Below are 18,592 nucleotides of genomic sequence, written 5' to 3'. Positions count from 1 at the left end.
CTGAAAAGCCAACCTAGGGCGTGAGCTGGGTGTGCAGGCTTCGGTGCACAGGGGCGTGTCTCTGTCTTTGTGCGCAGCATCTGCCTTTTGTCTGTGGAACAAGTGTCCACACGCAGGGGTTTGCGTGTCTGGGGTCTGCGACCCCACTAGGGGTCGGACCGCGCGGACCCTCCGGGCTCTGGAAGCCCTCGCTCATCAGTGCCCGGCGGACGTTCAGCAATCGGTCCCCGGCGAGCTGCGGGCCTCCAGGGGATGGAGATTAAGTGGTGGGGCGGGGGCGGCAGCGCCGCGGCTCGTAGCCAGCGCCGTGACTCAGCACGGGGGGCGGGTCGGCCGGCCGGGCCGGGCCGGGCCGGGCCGGGGCGGGGCGGGGAGGGGCGCGCCCACCGCTATAAGGCTCAAGCCGCCGCCGAGCGCGCTGGAGCCTTGCCGCAGCCGCCACCTTTACCGACTTCCCCGTCTCCAGGAGTGAGTTCCCCGTTGCCTGGGGCTCCCAGGGATTCCGAGGGGGGCGCCCAGGGTGTTTGGGGGGGCAGTTGGGGCTCTCGAGGGGGCGGGCTGGAGCGCCCAGAGCCGGGGATGGGACCCCGGGGAGGACGCGCCGGTGTCGTCTCCCCCGGAACAGGCCTCTCCCGCCGCTAACTGGCTTCTTTGTGCATCCTGCAGTGCCGCCCTACACCATCGTCTACTTCCCGGTTCAAGGTAGGGGCCTGGGACGGCGGGGGTGGGCGGGAGGGGAGCCAGAGGTTGAGGGCTGCAGCCCACACCCCCGTTTTTTCCCCTGGCATCACGTGGCTACTAACTCGAGCCTCCTTCCTGGGCCCCGGAGCTGCCAGGGCTAACGTACTTCTAGCCTCCCGGCCCTGGCCCGCCCCTCCGCCGTGTGCTGTGAGGTCTTCCGAGCAGTCCCCAGCCCCTTTGGCCCCTGCCCAGGGCACTGCCCACCCTCATTGCCCCGTCCTCCCCTCCCTCAGGGCGCTGCGAGGCCATGCGCATGCTGCTGGCCGACCAGGACCAGAGCTGGAAGGAGGAGGTGGTAGCCATGCAAAGCTGGCTGCAGGGCCCACTCAAGGCCTCCTGCGTGAGTACTTTTGTCCCGTCCCCGGCTCAGGAGCTGGACCTTGTGGGGGCGGGTGGGGGGCGCAACACTGGGGTGAGGGGCAGCCGAGCTCAGCGTCTCTGACAGAGCTGTGTGTCCCCCCAGCTGTACGGGCAGCTCCCCAAGTTCCAGGACGGAGACCTCACTCTGTACCAGTCCAATGCCATCCTGCGACACCTGGGCCGCACCCTCGGTGAGTCCTGGCACTGCAAGTGGCTCAGCCCAGGCCGGGGCGGCAGGCATCAGCCAGCCTTCCTGAGCACCTGCTGAGCCTCCTCCATGTCAATCAAATCGCCTAGCCACCCTGTGGAATGGAGGCCTGCGGAGGTGATCTAGGGCTTCCCTGGTAGCTCAGTTGGTAAAGAATTTACCTGCAACGCAGGAGACCCCGGTTCGATTCCTGGGTTGGGAAGATACCCTGGAGAAGGGATAGGCTACCCACTCTAGTATTCTTGGGCTTCCCTTGTGGCTCAGCTGGTAAAGAATCCACCTGCAGTGCTGGAGACCTGGGTTCGATCCCTGGGTTGGGAAGATCCCTGCCTTAGAGCGGGACCACCTGCCCTGAATTCGGAGCGCGGACTCAGCAGACTCAGCCCCTTTCTTCCTGCGCATCCTTCTCCCTCCTGCCTGGCCCAGGTGCACGGGCAGCCACATGGCCTGGCTGCGGTGGGCGGGGCGGGGCGGGGCGGGGCGGGGCGGAGGGGGGTGGGGGTCAGGTTGCCCTGGCTTTCAGGCTCCCACTCACGCCCTCTGCTCTTCTGCCACCCCAGGGCTGTATGGGAAGGACCAGCGGGAGGCGGCCCTGGTGGACATGGTGAATGACGGTGTAGAGGACCTTCGCTGCAAATACGTCTCCCTCATTTACACCAACTACGTAAGTGCAGGCGTGGGGGTGGACATGGAGGACAAAGAAAGAAAGGGGCTTGTTTCCTTCTAACCCTATACCGCCCCCCTCTTGTGGCTCTGGCTGATCCCCGGGGGTGGGAATCAAGAGCCACTGTAGACTGGACACACCCTTCTGCCTCCCTGCCTGGGGGAGGGACTGGTCAGGTAGCAGGCCATGGCAGAACGGTGCTAGGACAGGAGACGACCAGCCAGAGATGGTTCCCTAATCCTCAGCCCGGGGAAGTCAGGAGGGCTTCCTGGAGCAGGTGCAGAAGGAGGAGCTTCTGGAAGGGATGCTGGTACTTTCGGATGCACGAAGTGTGCAGGCACAGGGCACATCTGGGCACTTGGGAGCAGTTTTGCAGAGGCAGGGTGTGCCTTAGTGTGTGTGCGAAGGAGAGTGTCAGGAGATGGATGGAGCTGGAGGGACAGCAGGCCCGCTCCTGAAGGCCTCGGCCAGCTGGCTTGGAGATGCTCTTTGGGGAGTCTAAGCAGGGCAGTGTCTGTGCGATCTGGAAAGATCCTGTGAGGCTTTTGCAAGGCTGGGGAATGATCATGACAAGAGTGGACTAGAGAAGACTCAGCCTCTGAAATGGACAGGATGTGGCAATAGCCTGGGGTAGGGAGTGAGGAGAGGAGGGTGGGGCTGGGCGAGTGGCCATCCTCTCATCCCCCGGGGCGGAGGACGGGACGGGGACGGCAGCAGGCCAGAGCCAGGAGGATGATACCCAGTGGCCTCTCTCTGGCAGGAGGCGGGCAAGGAGGACTATGTGAAGGCGCTGCCCCAGCACCTGAAGCCTTTCGAGACTCTGCTGTCCCAGAACAAGGGTGGCCAGGCCTTCATTGTGGGCGACCAGGTGAGTTGGCCCTGCCCCGCCCCTTCTGAACCCCGCTTTGTCCAGATGGCACAGCTATGCAGAGACAGCACGGGAGTCATGGGTTCAGCGAAGCTGGGGACTGCCTTGGGCACCCTCCCCCCCAACTCTCACGCCCCCTGAGTCCCATCCTGCTCTGCCCTACAGATCTCCTTTGCGGATTACAACCTGCTGGACCTGCTTCGGATTCACCAAGTCCTGGCACCCAGCTGTCTGGACTCCTTCCCCCTGCTCTCAGCCTACGTGGCCCGCCTCAACTCCCGGCCCAAGCTCAAGGCCTTCCTGGCCTCCCCGGAGCACATGAACCGGCCCATCAACGGCAATGGGAAACAGTGAGGGCTTGCGGCACTCTCTGCGCGAGGCAGGGGGCTGCCTGCTTCCCTTTCCCCAGGACCAATAAAACTTCCAAGAGAGAAGCAGTGAGCCTTGAGTTTTCTTGGCAGGGACCTCCCTGATCCTCTTGGGCTCTCAGGTTTGGGGAGGGCCAGGGCAACTGGCTGGGATGCTGCTGCTGCTGCTACGTTGCTTCAGTCGTGTCCAACTCTGTGCGACCCCACAGCCCACCAGGCTCCCCCGTCCCTGGGATTCTCCAGGCAAGAACACTGGAGTGGGTTGCCATTTCCTTCTCCAATGCATGAAAGTGAAAAGTGAAAGTGAAGTCACTCAGTCGTGTCCGACTCTTAGCGACCCCATGGACTGCAGCCTACCAGGCTCCTCCGTCCATGGGATTTTCCAGGCAAGAGTACTGGAGTGGGGTACCATTGCCTTCTCCGGGATACTTGGATCCTAAAACACAATCAGGCTTCCCTGGTGGATCAAACAGGAAAGAATCTGCCTCATATGTGGGAGACCCAGGTTTGATCCCTGGGTGAGGATGATCCCCTGAAGGAGGGAATGGCAACCCACTCCACTATTCTTGCCTGGAGAATCCCAGGGACAGAGGAGACTGGTGAGCTACAGTCCCTGGGATCGAAGAGTCAGATGTGACTGAGCAACTAACACTTTCGCTTTCAAAACATAATCGGTGTCTTCCTGAAGCCCTTGGGTTGGTCTGTGTTTACTGAACTCCAGAAACAAAGAGGGGAAAGAAAAAAAAAAAAAAAAAAAAGGAAGAGAAATTAACTATGGTCCCTGTCCTGGATGTCCACACAGTCTAGAGAGACAGGCTCACTTAAATAAACATGTTTTCTGGTCTCAGCCAGCCACCTGCCGGAGGGCCCCTGTGCAGGACAGCAGGAGCTCAGGGGCCCTTGACCGAGAGGAGAGATGTGGAGAGGAGCTGAGTGGCTCAGAGCAGCCCTGGCTGGGGCGGTGGGAGGGTCAGTCATGTGTGCTCAGGTGCGGCTCTCCTTGCTTCCCTGTGCATTCCAGGCATGGGAGCAGCACAGTGATCCAGGTGGCTTGCCTGCTGCCTTCTCTTCCCATCCTTGTTAGCTGGGCAGAGAGAACAGCCCAGCCTGGGTGAGCTGGCTGTGGGGTGTCCACAGTGGGGGGGGGGCATTGGGGTGCAAATAGCTTAGGGCTCTCGGGGCTCCCAGGAATGGCTGGAGGGAAGGGGCCATGGGCAGCCCCCTGTAGTTCAGCCTGGAGGAGAAGACCCTTCTCTGGGAAGCCTTGCCCAGCATCAGAGCTTCCTGCTCAAAGTAGGAAATCTGACCTCTCAGGAAGTCTACCTCTCATTTCTTTTTTAAAGTAATTTTTTAAATTAATTTTTTTTTTTTAACCTTGTCTGTGCTGGGTCTTCCGTGTGGCGCACGTTTTCTCAAGTTGCGGGCTCAGTTGCCCTGCGGCATGTGGGTTCTTAGTTCCCAGGCCGGGGATGGAACCCGCATCTCCTGTTTTGGAAGGTACATGCTTAACCACTGGACCACCAGGGAAGTCCCAGCTTCTCTTGTTTCTTATGAGAGGACTCATAACAGGTTGAGACGTCCAGGAAATGTCACTTGAGGGCCCAGGGGGAGGCCTCTGAGTGGTGACTAAGGTGACCTGCCTACATGCTGCAAGGATGGTGGTTTGACAGAGAAATACCTGCATGCACCCATTCCACACCCAGAGGCCCTACGTAGGGGCCATTCGTGGTGTCAGAGCAGGTGTGGCTCCAGCATCAGGACGGAATGCCTGACACCCTTGGGGAGGCCTGGGAGCACAGAATGGCTGAGAGCAGTGCCATTGGGTGGGTGGCTGGGGAACCTGACTAGAGGCCGGAACAGGCACTGCCAGTTGGGGACTTTGGGTTGAGGGAGTGTGGATCAAAACTGAAGAGGCATTCATCCCCCAGCCCTCTATAGCTGCCCTTGCAAATAATGATAATTGTTAAAGCTTATCAAGTCCCTTGGATGCCAGGCATCATACTAAATGCTTCAGTATATATGATCTTTAATTCTTACCACCCTTGAGTAGGTACGCTTATCCCTATTTATGGATGAGAAACTGAATCACAGAAAGTTTAAGTAACTTGTTGATGTATGAACAAAGGCGCTAGCAAGATTATTCATTTTATTGCTTGTGATCACATGCAGGTTGAAAACACCAGGTGTCCATCAACAGGAGACTGGCTGAGCACACTCGGCGCACACACAATGGCTCTTGCTGGTGCGCCGTGGATTTTACTGCTGTGAAAAAGAGAAAGGAGGTCAGGATTAGACTCTTACGGAGTACAGGAGGCTGGGCCAACAGTGAAGCCCTCTTTGCGAGACTTTTTCTATTGCACATCCATAACGTGGGAAAATCAAACTTCCCTGTCCCCTCTGCAGTGGGGAGGGGCCAGATAACAGGTTCTGATGCTGGACTGTGGGTAGAGTGGGTAATTCACTTCCAAGGACAGCATAGAGCAAGGCATGTGGAGTGGCTGATCAGAGGCCTTGTGGTTTTACACTGCTGGCATTTTCTTTTTAATTTTTTAAATTTATGACTGCATCGGGTTTTAGTTGGAGTGTGCAGGCTTCTCTCTGGTTGAAGAGCATGGGCTCAGTTGCACTGAGACTTGTGGGATCCTAGTTCTCTGACCAGGCATCGAACCCACGTCCCCTGCATTGTAGGGTGGATTCTTAACCACAGGACCACCAGGCAAGTCCCACTACCGGCATTTTCGAGTTGCCTGTTAGTGCAGCATAATTGACCCAACCTGTCTGATCTACCCTTTACTCTCAGCTCAGGCGAAGGGAATCCAGTCACCTCCCACCTTTGTCCTGCCTCTGAAAGGGATCAGGGGAGGAGAGACGGCTGTGACCCGGGGGTATTCTCCCTAGCCCAGGACTAGGTCCCTAAGGCTGTCTCAGATCAGGCCCTGAGAGCTGTCAGTGATGGAGAAATGTCTGAGAAAATGTCTATCTGGAGGGCGGTTGGGAGGAAGACACCAAGCTGATCAGAGCGACTAAAGGGCACAGCCCTCTCCTTGGCATGGACATTCGGCTACAGGGCCAAAGTGGGATAGAGTTTGGCCTCTGGGGAGAGCAAAGGATGGTTTCAGAGCTGGGCTGGGCTGCTCCCTCTGCCCAGGAGCTCACTGCACTTGCGCACCTAGTCCATCGCCCCCGTGGACGAACAGAGACTGTCGGTGCTCCAGCACCTCCTGACCGCAGCACCTCCGTCAGCTCTCTTTCGGAAACCCCACTTTCCTCCTAGCTGGTTCTAGCAGCCCTCTGGGAAAGTGAAGACCAGCAAATGAGAACAAGCGGTGGGTGTCCTCAGGGCAGGGAGTGCTCCAGAAAGGGAGTCAGCCACAGCCACTTGATTGGCAGAGCTCAAAGGCAGGCAGAGGAGTGGGAAAGCCTATGGGGTTGAAAAGGGGAGACTCAGGTGTGCCCTGAATGGAGGCTGTCGGCCTGGGGTGCTCTGGGCGGGCTGACTGGAAGTGGGGCATCCTATGTCACTGCTTAGGGGAGCAGATTTGGCTTCCTCTGGTTGGTCCTAAGTTGGAAGGTGATGGTTAAGTTGCTCCGTCGTGTCCCCGACTTTTGTGACCCCGTGGACTGTAGCCCGCCAGGCTCCTCTCTCCATGGGATTCTCCAGGCAAGAATACTGGAGTTGGTTGCCACTTCCTTCTCCAGGGGATCTTCCTGACCCAGGGATCGAACCCAGGTCTCCTACACTGCCGGCAGATTCTTTACCCACTGAGCTATGAGGGAAACCCCCTAAATTGGAAGAGGGGATGAAAATTAAGGAAGCAGTCACTTATTGGGGCAATTATTACAAGGGTTATCCTAAATCATCCTAGAGATAGTCATCAGGCTTCCTACAAGTCTGACCTATTGTGGGGTGGCTTCCTGTCTGGTTATTGTAAATAAGAGGTTGGTTTTCAGGCAGGTCGCTGCAGGCCATGGGTCAGATTCTACTTCCATATATAGTCTGGCCATTGTCTGTTGTGTCTTCAGTCTCCTCTGCAGAGAGATGACCCACCCATAGCAACTGGAAGCCTTTTCCTCTGTCATCTTCCTCCTCGAGTGGAGAAATCCTGTTGGGAGAAAGCAGGAGCCCACACAGTCTCTTTCCAGGAACAGTTCTTGGCTCATTTCTGGGCCCTGGAGGAGACTGAATACTCAGGGCACCAGAGGATCAGTCTGACTTGCCCCTGAGAACACCAAGACAGAGATGGTGTGCTAAAGGGCACTGCTTCCATTGCACGTGGTTACTGAGAGACCCGGGAAGCTGTAGGAGTTGGTGATTCACGTTGCCAACATGCCTATACCCGCCCCACTCAGCCTGGAGGGCCCTGGGGGCTAAGAAAGAGCTGGGCTTCTGGCTGGGGTGGGCCTCCCTGAAGGACCCTGGAGAAGGATGCTCTCCAAGGAAGAACTTTGGGTGGCACCTCTCACTGCCCACTTTGCCAGGAAAAGAGAGAAGGCCAAGGTCAGCGTCCAGAGTCCGGGGCAGAGGCCAGTGATCAGGAACTTGGAGTGGGCAAGATCAGGGGGTGGGGGTGAGCAAGACTGGGGGTTGGGGGGTGGGTAAGATTGAGGGGGTGGGGGGATGGTGGCGTTGAGGCTGTTGACATAAAGGGTTAAGGGAGGACCTTAGGGTGGCTGGTGAGATCACCCTGCTGCAGAAAAAGAGCTCCGAACAATTGGAGGCGCTGACCTCTAGAAGGTTCTTGGCTTCCTCCCTCCCCAGCTGACTCAGTCCCAGTGGGTTTCGAGGCACCTACTGCAGCAGTGCAAACTTGGTGGCATCACCCTGCATCAGGAATCTAGGCCTGGCTGAGATCTGGGTTGGCCTCCTGCTCTTGGCGACAGGCAGTGGGCAAGGCTGGCAGCCTGCGAGCCCTAGCACCGGCCCCCAAGCTCCGCCTGCATCACCAGGCCGGCTCCAGCCGGAGCATGTGCAGAGGGGGCATCCGTGAGAAATGGAAACTGAGCCGATGGCCGCAATCCTGCCACGCAGATCACAGTCCCCTCGATCACCTGGTTGCTGTTGTTCATTCGTGACTCTGCGACCCCATGGACTGTAGGAGGCAGACCTGCTTCCCGGCCCTTCACTATCTCCCGGAGTTTACTCAAACTCCTGAACTTCTGAACTTCCGTCAAACTTCCTGCTCAATCATAATACCGCAAATCCACAGACAACGATGGCCAGATACTTGAGAGAAATCTCTAGCATAAAAAAGATAACAATGAATAGGAGGGAGAAATGAACTCGGAGAAGGCAGAGACTGTGCATGAGAAAACTGGAGTTAAAAATAAACTTTAATGATTATCTTCAGGGAGATAAGAAAAGTTACTAACTCAGAAGATTGATGATGGTGGTGGTGTTCAGTTGCTCAGTCTTGTATGCCTCTTTCTGACCCCATGAACTGCAGCACTCCAGGCTTCCCTGTTCTTCACTTCCCTGTTCTTCTCCCAGTTTGCTCAAGCTCATATCCACTGAGTCCGTGATGCCATCCAACCATCTTGTCATCTGTCACTTTTTCTCTTCCTGCCTTCAATCTTTCCCAGCATCAGGGTCTCTTCCAGTGAGTCAGCTCTTCACATCAAGTGGCCAAAGTATTGGAGTTTCAGCTTCCGCGTCAGTCCTTCCCATGAATATTCAGGGTTGGTTTCCTTTAGGATTGACTGGTTTTATCTCCTTGCAGTCCAAGGGACCCGGAAGATAAACAGGCTATTAAAAAAGAACGTTCACTGGGACTTCTCTGGAGGTCCAGTGGTTAAAACTGGATCAGCTTTCATTGCGGGGAGTGTGGGTTCAATCCCTGGTCAGGAGATGTGCAAGCCACATGGTGTGACCAAAACGAAACAAACAAAAAAGTTCTCAAAAAGGAAAGTACTTTTTAAAAAAAACCTAAAATATGATAACAGAAATGAAAAATCTCAGAAAATAAAGTTGAAAAAAGAAGACTCTTAAGAGTCCTTTAGACTGCAAGGAAATCCAATCAGTCCATCCTAAAGGAAATCAGTCCTGAATATTCATTGGAAGGACTGAAGCTGAAACTCCAATACTTTGGCCACCTGATGCAAAGAAAGGACTCATTGGAAAAGACCCCGATGCTGGGAAAGATTGAAGGCAGAAGGAGAAGGAGATGACAGAGGATGAGATGGTTGGATGACATCACCTACTCAATGGACATGAGTTTGAGTAAACTCTGGGAGCTGGTGATGGACAGGGAGGCTGGAGTGCTGCAGTCCATGGGGTTGCAAAGAGTCGGACACGACTGAGCAGCTGAACTGAACTGGTGCTTTATATCTAGTCAGTCATTTCCTCTTCCTTGGCACAGAGCCCCCTTGTATCTGGACGCAGCGGAAGTGACGAGTGTTGCTCCAGGGCTGGGCAGTGGGAGCAGGTGTTTCTTCATCCCTGCTCCCTCCTTCCCCTCCCTCTCTCTCCAGCTCTGTTCTCTCCACCTGCGCTTTCTCTGTGGCAGCCTCAGGACCTTTGACACAATGACTGGAGTGAGTGTTTCCAGAGACACCACAAAGCTGTGTGACCTTCTTGAACTTAGCCTGGGAAGCCCCACTGTGTGGCATCCTCTGTCTTCACTGAGGCAACAGCAAGGACCTGCCCAGCTTCATGGGAGGGCACGGAGATGCCTAAGTGTCAAAGCACTTGTTTCGTCATCACCACAAGATAAGATGCAGTTTCAAGTTCTTTATGCCTTGTGTGTGGTGTTCCTCTCTCTTCGCAAGGTTGCATTTGCCTCCTGGGGGCCCTGGAATTTCACGGTTGGCTCGCCTATCAGTCTTGGGTCCGTTTTCATTCAATGTGCGGGGTACTTATTATGCTTTTCAACCTGACAGCTCATCTTCTTCAGGCCTGAGAATATGTATTATTCATCTGATAAGTGAAAGTGACTCAGTTGTGTCAAACTCTTTGCGACCCCATGGACTCTACAGTCCCTAGAATTCTCCAGGCCAGAATACTGGAGTGGGTAGCCTTTCCCTTCTCCAGGGGATCTTCCCAACCAAGGGATCGAACCCAGGTCTCCCGCACTGCAGGCAGATTCCTTACCAGCTGAGCCACAAGGGAAGCGCATTCATCTGATAATCTGTCCCCTACTATTTTTTCCCTTGTCTCTCTCCCTTTCTAGATTTCCTCACTAATACTCTATTTTTCTCATTTTTCCATGCTTTTATCTTTTCTATTTTTATGCATATTTTTCAACTTTCAGTTCAGTTCAGTTCAGTCGCTCAGTCATGTCTGACTCTTTGCAACCCCATGGACTGCAGCACACCAGGCCTCCCTGTCCATTACTAACGCGCCCGGCGCTGGCTCTTCCCATCAGGGGGCCAAAGCATTGCAGCTTCAGCTTTAGCATCAGTCTTTCCAATGAATATTCAGGACTGATTCCCTTAGGAGGGACTGGTTTGATCTTGCTTAAGATCTCTGCATATACAGGAGCCTGGTGTGTAATGGCAGTAGCATCACAAATGTCTGAAGAGTTGCTTAGTAAGACTGATTTACTGTATTGAGAAAAATGAGTGGCTTCTTAGCTCATGCCATTTCCAACAATAAACTCCACATAGATCAGTGGTTCCCAATTAGGGGTGATTTTGTCCCCCAGATTATGCTTGACCATGTCTAGAGATATTTTTGTATCCCGCCATTCAACTCTGATGTATTTAACCAAGAGAAATGGAATTATGTGTCCACAAAAGACCTGTGAATGTTCATAGAGGCTTTACTCATCACAGCCAAGAACTGGAAACAACCCAAACAGCCATCAACTGACGAGTGGGACTTTTTAATTGTGTAGAGATATTTTTGTTGCCACAACTTATGGTGTGCTGCTGGCACTTAGGGATGCGGCCAAACATCTTATAATGCACAGGAAAGCCACCCACAACAAAAAATTGTACAGCCCCAGATGTCCATAGTATCAAGGTTCAAAAACACTGCCATAGGGCTCACTTATGTGTGAACAAGAAACATAAAATACCAACAAAAAAAATATAAGATTTTTCATTGTGACCTTGGACTGGGGATGAATTCCTTAAATGAGGCCCTCAAATGAATGAACTTGACTACATCAAGACTCAGGATCTCTCAGGGACTTCCCTGGTCGTCCAGTGGTTAAGACCCCAGGCTTCCACTGCAGGGAGCATGGGTTCAGTGCCCGGGCAGATAAGGAAGATCCTGCATGCTGTGTAGTGCAGCCAAAAAAAAAAAAACCAACTCAGGATTTCTCTTGTACGAGGATAGCTACTATTATCAGTTATTAGAGAGATGATAAAGGAGATATATTTGGACCATCTGACGGCCAGAGGGGGCCCAGTGGTTTCTGATGTTGCAGATGGTGTTCCCACAAATCTTTCAGAATCCCCTCAAAGCCACAAAAAGCATAAAAAGCAAACACACACTCCATCTCTCATGTTGGCAGGAAACATCTGAAGTGTTTATAGTTATGAGCTTCTATGCACCAAATCACATACCCTGACTTTCATAAACAGAAAGCTGATGGGAAGATAGAGACTGAGACATCTGGAAACAACAAATGTCAAACTCTGCAATAAGGAAACAGAGAAGGCACCGTCCTTTCAACTGTTCTTGGGATATTTGCTTCAATAACTATATATCATGGCTCAGAGAAAGTTTTACAACATTCCAGAGGGAGAGAAAGAAACAGTACAGACAACAGTCTCTCCTTATAAGTGATAAAATGAAAAAAAATAACTCAGGAAACACAAAGACCCTAATGTTTATAGATATAATATTTATATTTATAAGTATATTTATAAATCTCTCTTAAAATGACATGTCAAGAAAGAAACCGAGGGCTCTCCTGGTGGCTCAGTGGTAAAGAATCCTCCTATCAATGCAGGAGACATGGGTTTGATCCCTGATCTGGAAAGATCCTACATGGCACAGGAGCTGAGAGAAAATCCCTCAGCCTGGGAGCCACAGCTATGGAGCCCACGTGCTGCCAGCGCCCACACCCTAGAGCCCACACTCCACAGTAAGAGAAGCCACCGCAATGGGAAGCCTGCACGCTGCAATGAAGACCCAGCACAGCCAAAAATAAATACTGCTGCTGCTAAGTCGCTTCAGTCGTGTCCGACTCTGTGCGACCCCATAAACGGCAGCCCACCAGGCCCCGCCATCCCTGGGATTCTCCAGGCAAGAACACTGGAGTGGGTTGCCATTTCCTCCTCCAATGCATGAAAGTGAAAAGTGAAAGTGAAGTCGCTCAGTCGTGTCCAACTCTTAGCGACCCCATGGACTGCAGCCTACCAGGCTCCTCCGTCCATGGGATTCTCCAGGCAAGAGTACTGGAGTGGGGTGCCATTGCCTTCTCCCAAAATAAATACAAATAACTTTATGCTATAAGTAAAATTTCAAAAAAAAAAAAAAAAGGAATAGAAATCAAAGTGGCAGAACTTCTAGAAAATGATGATAAAGAAGCACAATATGTCGGAAGCCTGGTCTCCTTGTCTTGATCACTCTAGCTTTATAACTAATCTTACTCTCTGGCAGATCTCCCCTCAATTCTTTTGTTCATCTTCAAGATGAGGCTGGCTATCCTGGGCCCTTTGTTCTTCTATATCCATTTTATTTATTTAAAAAAAAATATTTATTTATTTGGCTGCACTGGATCTTTAGTTACAGCCTGCAAACCCTGGCCCCCTGCATTGGGAACATGGAGTCTTAGCCCCTGGACCACCAGGGAAGACCCTGTATCCATTTTGGAACCAGTTTTCCCAGCTCCATGAAAAGCCTTGATGGGATTTTGATTGGAATTGCAATGAGTTTGTAGATTAACTTGGAAAGATGTGACATCTTTATGATATTAAGTCAACCCACCTGGTAAAGTCTCCTGAGCAGCTGCGGCTCTGGCTGGAGGCAGAGGGAACGTGGGATTCGGGAAGGAGGAAGGAAGCCATAAATACTGGCTATGGCGTCATGACCGTTGCAGCGGCGCCCCCGACCATGTGTCCTTCATGGCTCTGAGTTCTGTATATTGGGAGGAAATTGTCTTTGGAAGGTGCAAAGTGGTCATGGGAGGAAGAACATGTAACAGAAGATGAACGGCTCAATCTGTTTCTAATAAACACTCAACAGGTTTTGCTTTTTGCTGATTTATAAGGTAGGTCCTGGCATTTCTAAAAACTGAAACTTGAGTCTCGTATTTCTAAAGGCTTGGGATTAGTCGAGGGGTGTGTAAGCTCTTCCTGGTGTCTGTCATCCCAAATAGCAGTCAAGGGCTACATGGGGCAAAAAAGAAACTAGAGCTCTTGTGTTAAGGGCCAGAGGGGGTGTAGGCAGAATGCCAAGGGGCAACGTGAAGACAGGAAAGGGGCTGACACGGAGACCCTGCAGATACCTCGACCTGATCCACCAGGTGTCTGAGTATGCGTCTGCCGCCAAGGAGGTGCTGGGGTGGGTGGGCCGAGGGGACTGTATTGATCCCTGGGGCTGAGACTTCACAGGTGCTCCCTGATGGAGGCTGCAGACGGTGCCCAGGGCTTCAGGACCACTATAAGCCAAAGAGGGACCCTGGGACCCTGGTAGGCCGACAGGTTCTCACGCCAGGACCAGATGGTCTGCAGGGCATGTGTGGGCGCTCTGCCCTGGAGAGCAGGGAGGGAGGCTGGGTCATGTGAGCCGTTAATTACGCTGCTCGCGCTCACCTTGTCCCGTGTGTGCCTCACCAGCAAAGGCTGACTGACTTTCTCAAGTTTAAATTAGTGGTAAAAAAATAGGGAGCTATCCAGTTGAAGATATTAGAGTAGAACCGAAGATGCACCGTTTCCCTCTCAAAGAAACAGAGAAGGGGAAAAAAGCATTAGTAATGACATGCCAATCACATAGAAATGAACAAGGGAATTCTGTGTAGACTCGAAATAAGGCTCTCTTTGAAGGAAAGAAATAGGAAGAAACCCCCAGCCTGGGGTGGGAGCTGAAGCCTTGTGACTTAGCCAGGAAGCGGGAACACGGCCAAGCTGAACGCACAGGGCCTGGGGCCAAGTCTTCAGTCTGTAACCCGTGCTGGTGAACAAGGCTGAGAGGCTTCAGTGATGGAGGCCAGGTCTCCACCAAGAGCATGAAGCATGGTGCCAGAAATGCCCTCTCTGCCAGGTCATAAACAGGGCCAACCCAGAAAACAGGGATGCAGAACTTGTGATAGAGGTAAGTACAGAGAAACGCAGGACCACCTGTTTTTGTTTCAATTCAGCAGGAGGATAGACGTATAGATTAGCTTTTGCTGGAAAAGGAAATTTCCATCAGTGTTAAAAATGTAAGGGAAACCACTAAAAATAGAAATAAAATGTATAACTTTGAAACCGATACTGGGGAAGAAGGGACTAGCACAAAGAAAACTCATTTAATTCAATAGAAGTTCAGAAAACAGATGAAAAAGAAATCAAGAGAAAGAATGCTAAGTAGAAAACATAATATAATATGGCAGATATATGTTCCAATGGAAATACCAATAAATGTAAATAGGTCAGACTCTTTTTAAAAGACAGTGACATTGGGTTAAAATAAAACAAAACAAAAATTTAAATATGGGTTGTTTTTAAAGTCATCCCTAAAACAAGAGAAAGATGGAAAATAAAAAGAAAAGATCCCAGGGGTTTCCCTAGTGTTCCAGTGGCTAAGACCATATTCCCAATGCAGGGCTAACAGGTTCTATTGCTGGTCAGGGAACTAGGATCCCTTATGCCACATGGCACAGCCGAAAAAAGAAAGAAAGAAAGAAAAGAAAAACCCAAATACTAATGAAAAGAAAGCTTAGGTAGCAATAGTAATATCAGAGACCCTAGACCTCAAGGCAAAATCGTTAAAAGCAGAGAAATATTTTATATTAGAAAAAGGGACAATCCATGAAGAAAACAGTCTTTAAAATATAGGTGTTCAAAACTGACTCAAGGAAATAAACAAATGGCCATAAAAGAAATGGAAACAGCGGTCAGATCACCCCTAAGCAGAGGCCCCAGGTCCAGATGGCCTTACGGTGAGTCCTAGTGATGCTTCAGGAAACGATGACTTTTACCCTCAGAAAACTTGTGCAAATGGGGAAAGGGGGAAAGGGGCACGCCACGGCTGTCAATCCAGTGAGAAAATACGACAGCGTGACCAAAAGCCTTGTCCCTGGAATAATAAAAAACGAGAACAGCAAACACAGAGCACTTACAACATTCGGGGCCCCGTTGTAAGGACCTCACGGAGATTAAAGCAGGTGACCACTGAAACTAATCATGAAGCACAGAGAGGTCAAGAAACTCGTCTGATGCCAGGCAGCTGGTAGGTGATAGAACCCAAGATCCAAACTGGTCTCTTAGTGACCTCACTCCGCCACCCCTTTAGGTCAAAAATAACTCAGTAGATTAGGAAAAAGATTGATGTAATTAAGAAGAAACACAATAGGATCATCTCAGACACAGAAGAAGCTCAGTGAAACTGAGCCTTAACACAATCAAGATCTCTATCAAAAGCCTCAGCAAACTTCATACTAACAGGCTGTCTTGACTGGTGTCGCTCTTAGCTTTTTTTCCCTTTTGACCACACCACGTGCTTGTTTTTAAAATAATAAATGGGCCAAAGTCTTCAGGACATTTACAATCCTGCCTAACTGGAGGGGAAATCCATTTCCAAGGTGCCCTGGGGCAACTAATAAAACCACGCCCAGATCCAGTGAAAGTGAAAGTGAAGTCGCTCAGTCCTGTCCGACTCTTTGCGACCTCATGGGCAGTAGCCTGCACCAGGCTCCTCCATCCATGGGATTTTCTAGGCAAGAGTACCGGAGTGGGTTGCCATTTCCTTCTCCAGGGAATCTTCCCGTCCCAAGGATCGAACCCAGGTCTCCCACATTGTAGACAGATGCTTTACCATCTGAGTCACTAGGGAAGTCCTGGTAGGGTAATCCAAATATTATTGCTCAGATCCACCCTCCTCCCACCCACTGCATGGTTTGGAAGCAAGCCATTGGGAGGTTCAAGGTCACACCTCTGATTGACTAGGGAAGAAGATGATCTGATTATCGCTATTGATTGTTTAGTCGCTAAATCGAATCCGACTCCTTAGTAACCCCATGGACTGTAGCATGACGGGTTCCTCTGTCTTTGGGATTTCCCAGGCAAGAATCCTGGAGTGGGTTGCCATTTCCTCCTCCAGGGGATCTTCCTGACTCGCATTTCCTGCATCGCAGGTGGGGTCTTTACCACTGAGCCACCAGGGAAGCATCCAGGTCTGTGACAGAACAAGGCAATAAAGGATGTTGGAGAAAAGACTAGGACTGATGCTCTTGTGAATATTTCCAGACTCCAACTTTATCTAGAAAGGTTTTTAGGTGTTGTTGCTTAGAATTCCATCTCCTTTTGCACCTGCGTTGGTGGTTCTTTTCTGCAGTCACTCTGCTTTCATTTTCACGAGTAGCTATTACTAATTAGGAGGGAAATAGACACTTGCGGCAGGAATTCTGTTTCTGAGCTGCCAGTTAAAATGTGCTGGTCTAAGGAAATCTAAAGGCACATGAAGTGAAAAGGAGAAACAAAAATTCTAACAAATGGAATTGGAGATTTCAATATTAAGTTTTTACCACTCCCATTAAAGTTACACCCCATATAAGGAAGCTCTGTTGTTCAGTCGCTAAGTTGTGTCTGACTCTTTGCAACCCCAGTGGACTGCAGCACATCAGACTTCCCTGTCCTTCACTATCTCCCGGAGCTTGCTCAAACTCATGTCCATTGAGTCGGTGATGCCATCCAACCATCTCATCCTCGGTCATCCCCTTCTCCTCCTGCCCTCAGTCTTTCCCAGCATCAGGGTCTTTTCCAGTGAGTTGACTCTTCGCATCAGGTAGCCTACTACATCTTATTCTGAAGCTCTTAGTTGATGAAATAAGAAAATAAACTAGAACCTGGCATTAGAAAGGAACATGCTAGACTCATCATTTCTCAACAATACAATTATCAGCACAGAAAATAGAAAAGCTTCAACGGACAAACTTTCTCACGGGGAATTCCATTAAGGGTTCCAGATATAAAATCAACTAAGGCAAAATAACAGTGTACTAAACACAAACATCCATGGCTCAATGGTAAGGAATCTGCCTGTGATGCAGGAGACACCAGTTCAATCCCTGGGTCAGGAAGATCCCCTGGAGGAAAGCATGGCTACCCATTCCAGGATTCTTGCCTGAAAAATCCCATGGACAGAGGAGCCTGGCAGGCTACAGTACATGGGGTCACAAAGAGTTGGACACGACTGAAGCAACTGAGCATGACATTCACAAACAACAGTCAATTAGAAAACGTTATCAGAACAGAGATCACAAAAACATCCCATAAAATTCCTATATTTTAAAATGTGTAGAATTTTTAAAAATTTTAAATGCTTAGTGAAGGACCTAGTAGATCTGAAAAAAATGAGATCATATCACATGGCTGGATGGGAAGACTCAATAATGTAAAGATGCGGATTTTCTGAATTAATCTATTTAATCTAATCCAGTGCATTTAGCTAAACATTCTTAGGGTGTTGTGTCAGACACTGCTCATTTACTTTCCTCAACCCTAACAGTGCTCTTTTGGGATGTATGTGATCCTAATTTCCCAATAGAGGCATGGGTCATAAAATTACACAGGAAGTAAGTGGTGGAAAGCAGGATTTTGAATCCAGGTCTTTAACCTTGATGCTCTGGTGTAACCTGTAGATAACTAGGTTTCTAAATCTATTTGTAAAATGGACTACTCTCAGACACAGTTTTGATTGAAAAAGCAGGGTGAAAGATCATGTTATAGTTAGACACTGTTTCTACAAATAAAAAGCACTAAATACTCATTCTTCTGCAGGTAAGTGATATACAAACAAAGTTGCTTTTTTTTTTTTAAAGGATTTAATATAATATTGGATTAGACAGTATTTGGCTCTGGGGTGGAGGCACTTTAGTTTTTTCTATTAAAGTCTAAATTTTTAAGGGTCAGTATATTCATATGCTGGGCAGATTCCCTGGAGGAAGGCATGGAAACCCACTCCAGTATTCTTGCCTGGAGAATCCCACAGACAGAGGAGCCTCATGGGCTATAGTCCGTGGGGTCACAGAGTCGGACACAACTGAAGTGACTTAGCACATATTCATATGCTACTGTGAAATGTTTTTTAACCATCTAGAAAACAGTGGAAAGAAGCAAAAATAATAATGGGGGGATTTCCCTGGTGGTCCAGAGGTAAAGACTCCACACTTCCACTGCAGTGGGTACAGGTTCAATCTCTGGTGGGGGAATTAAGATTCTACATGCTACACAGCACAGCCAGAATAACAAAAATACTAATAGGGACTAAATCAGGGCAGTGAAAACATGTG

General features: G+C 50.5%; 1 protein-coding gene and 1 long non-coding RNA gene across 3 annotated transcripts; one reads left to right on the top strand and one right to left on the bottom strand.

Annotated features, from left to right (window-relative positions):
• The first annotated feature begins 354 nt into the window (after positions 1-354).
• Positions 355-3,275, top strand: LOC129652253 (glutathione S-transferase P). The gene is made up of 7 exons (XM_055580654.1): positions 355-468; positions 667-702; positions 975-1,081; positions 1,205-1,292; positions 1,870-1,973; positions 2,734-2,841; positions 3,007-3,275. Coding segments are annotated over exons 1-7 (633 nt in total). The 5' UTR covers positions 355-467; the 3' UTR covers positions 3,196-3,275.
• A 2,066-nt stretch (positions 3,276-5,341) lies between these two features.
• Positions 5,342-17,457, bottom strand: LOC129652256 (uncharacterized). 2 transcript variants are annotated; one of them, XR_008714499.1, is made up of 4 exons: positions 15,422-17,457; positions 13,087-13,236; positions 7,107-7,312; positions 5,342-5,471 (listed from the first exon to the last, which is right to left on the bottom strand). It is a non-coding gene; the product is annotated as an uncharacterized LOC129652256 (long non-coding RNA). The 2 variants fall into 2 exon arrangements; XR_008714500.1 differs by lacking the exon at positions 7,107-7,312 and having other exon boundaries at positions 5,353-5,471; positions 15,422-17,453.
• Between the last annotated feature and the right edge of the window lie 1,135 nt (positions 17,458-18,592).

The sequence above is a fragment of the Bubalus kerabau genome, chromosome 5, assembly GCF_029407905.1.
Source record: "Bubalus kerabau isolate K-KA32 ecotype Philippines breed swamp buffalo chromosome 5, PCC_UOA_SB_1v2, whole genome shotgun sequence".
Classification (NCBI taxonomy): Eukaryota; Metazoa; Chordata; class Mammalia; order Artiodactyla; family Bovidae; genus Bubalus; species Bubalus kerabau.
Note: the sequence above shows the minus strand (reverse complement) of the source record. Positions and strands in the feature narration are given on the sequence as shown.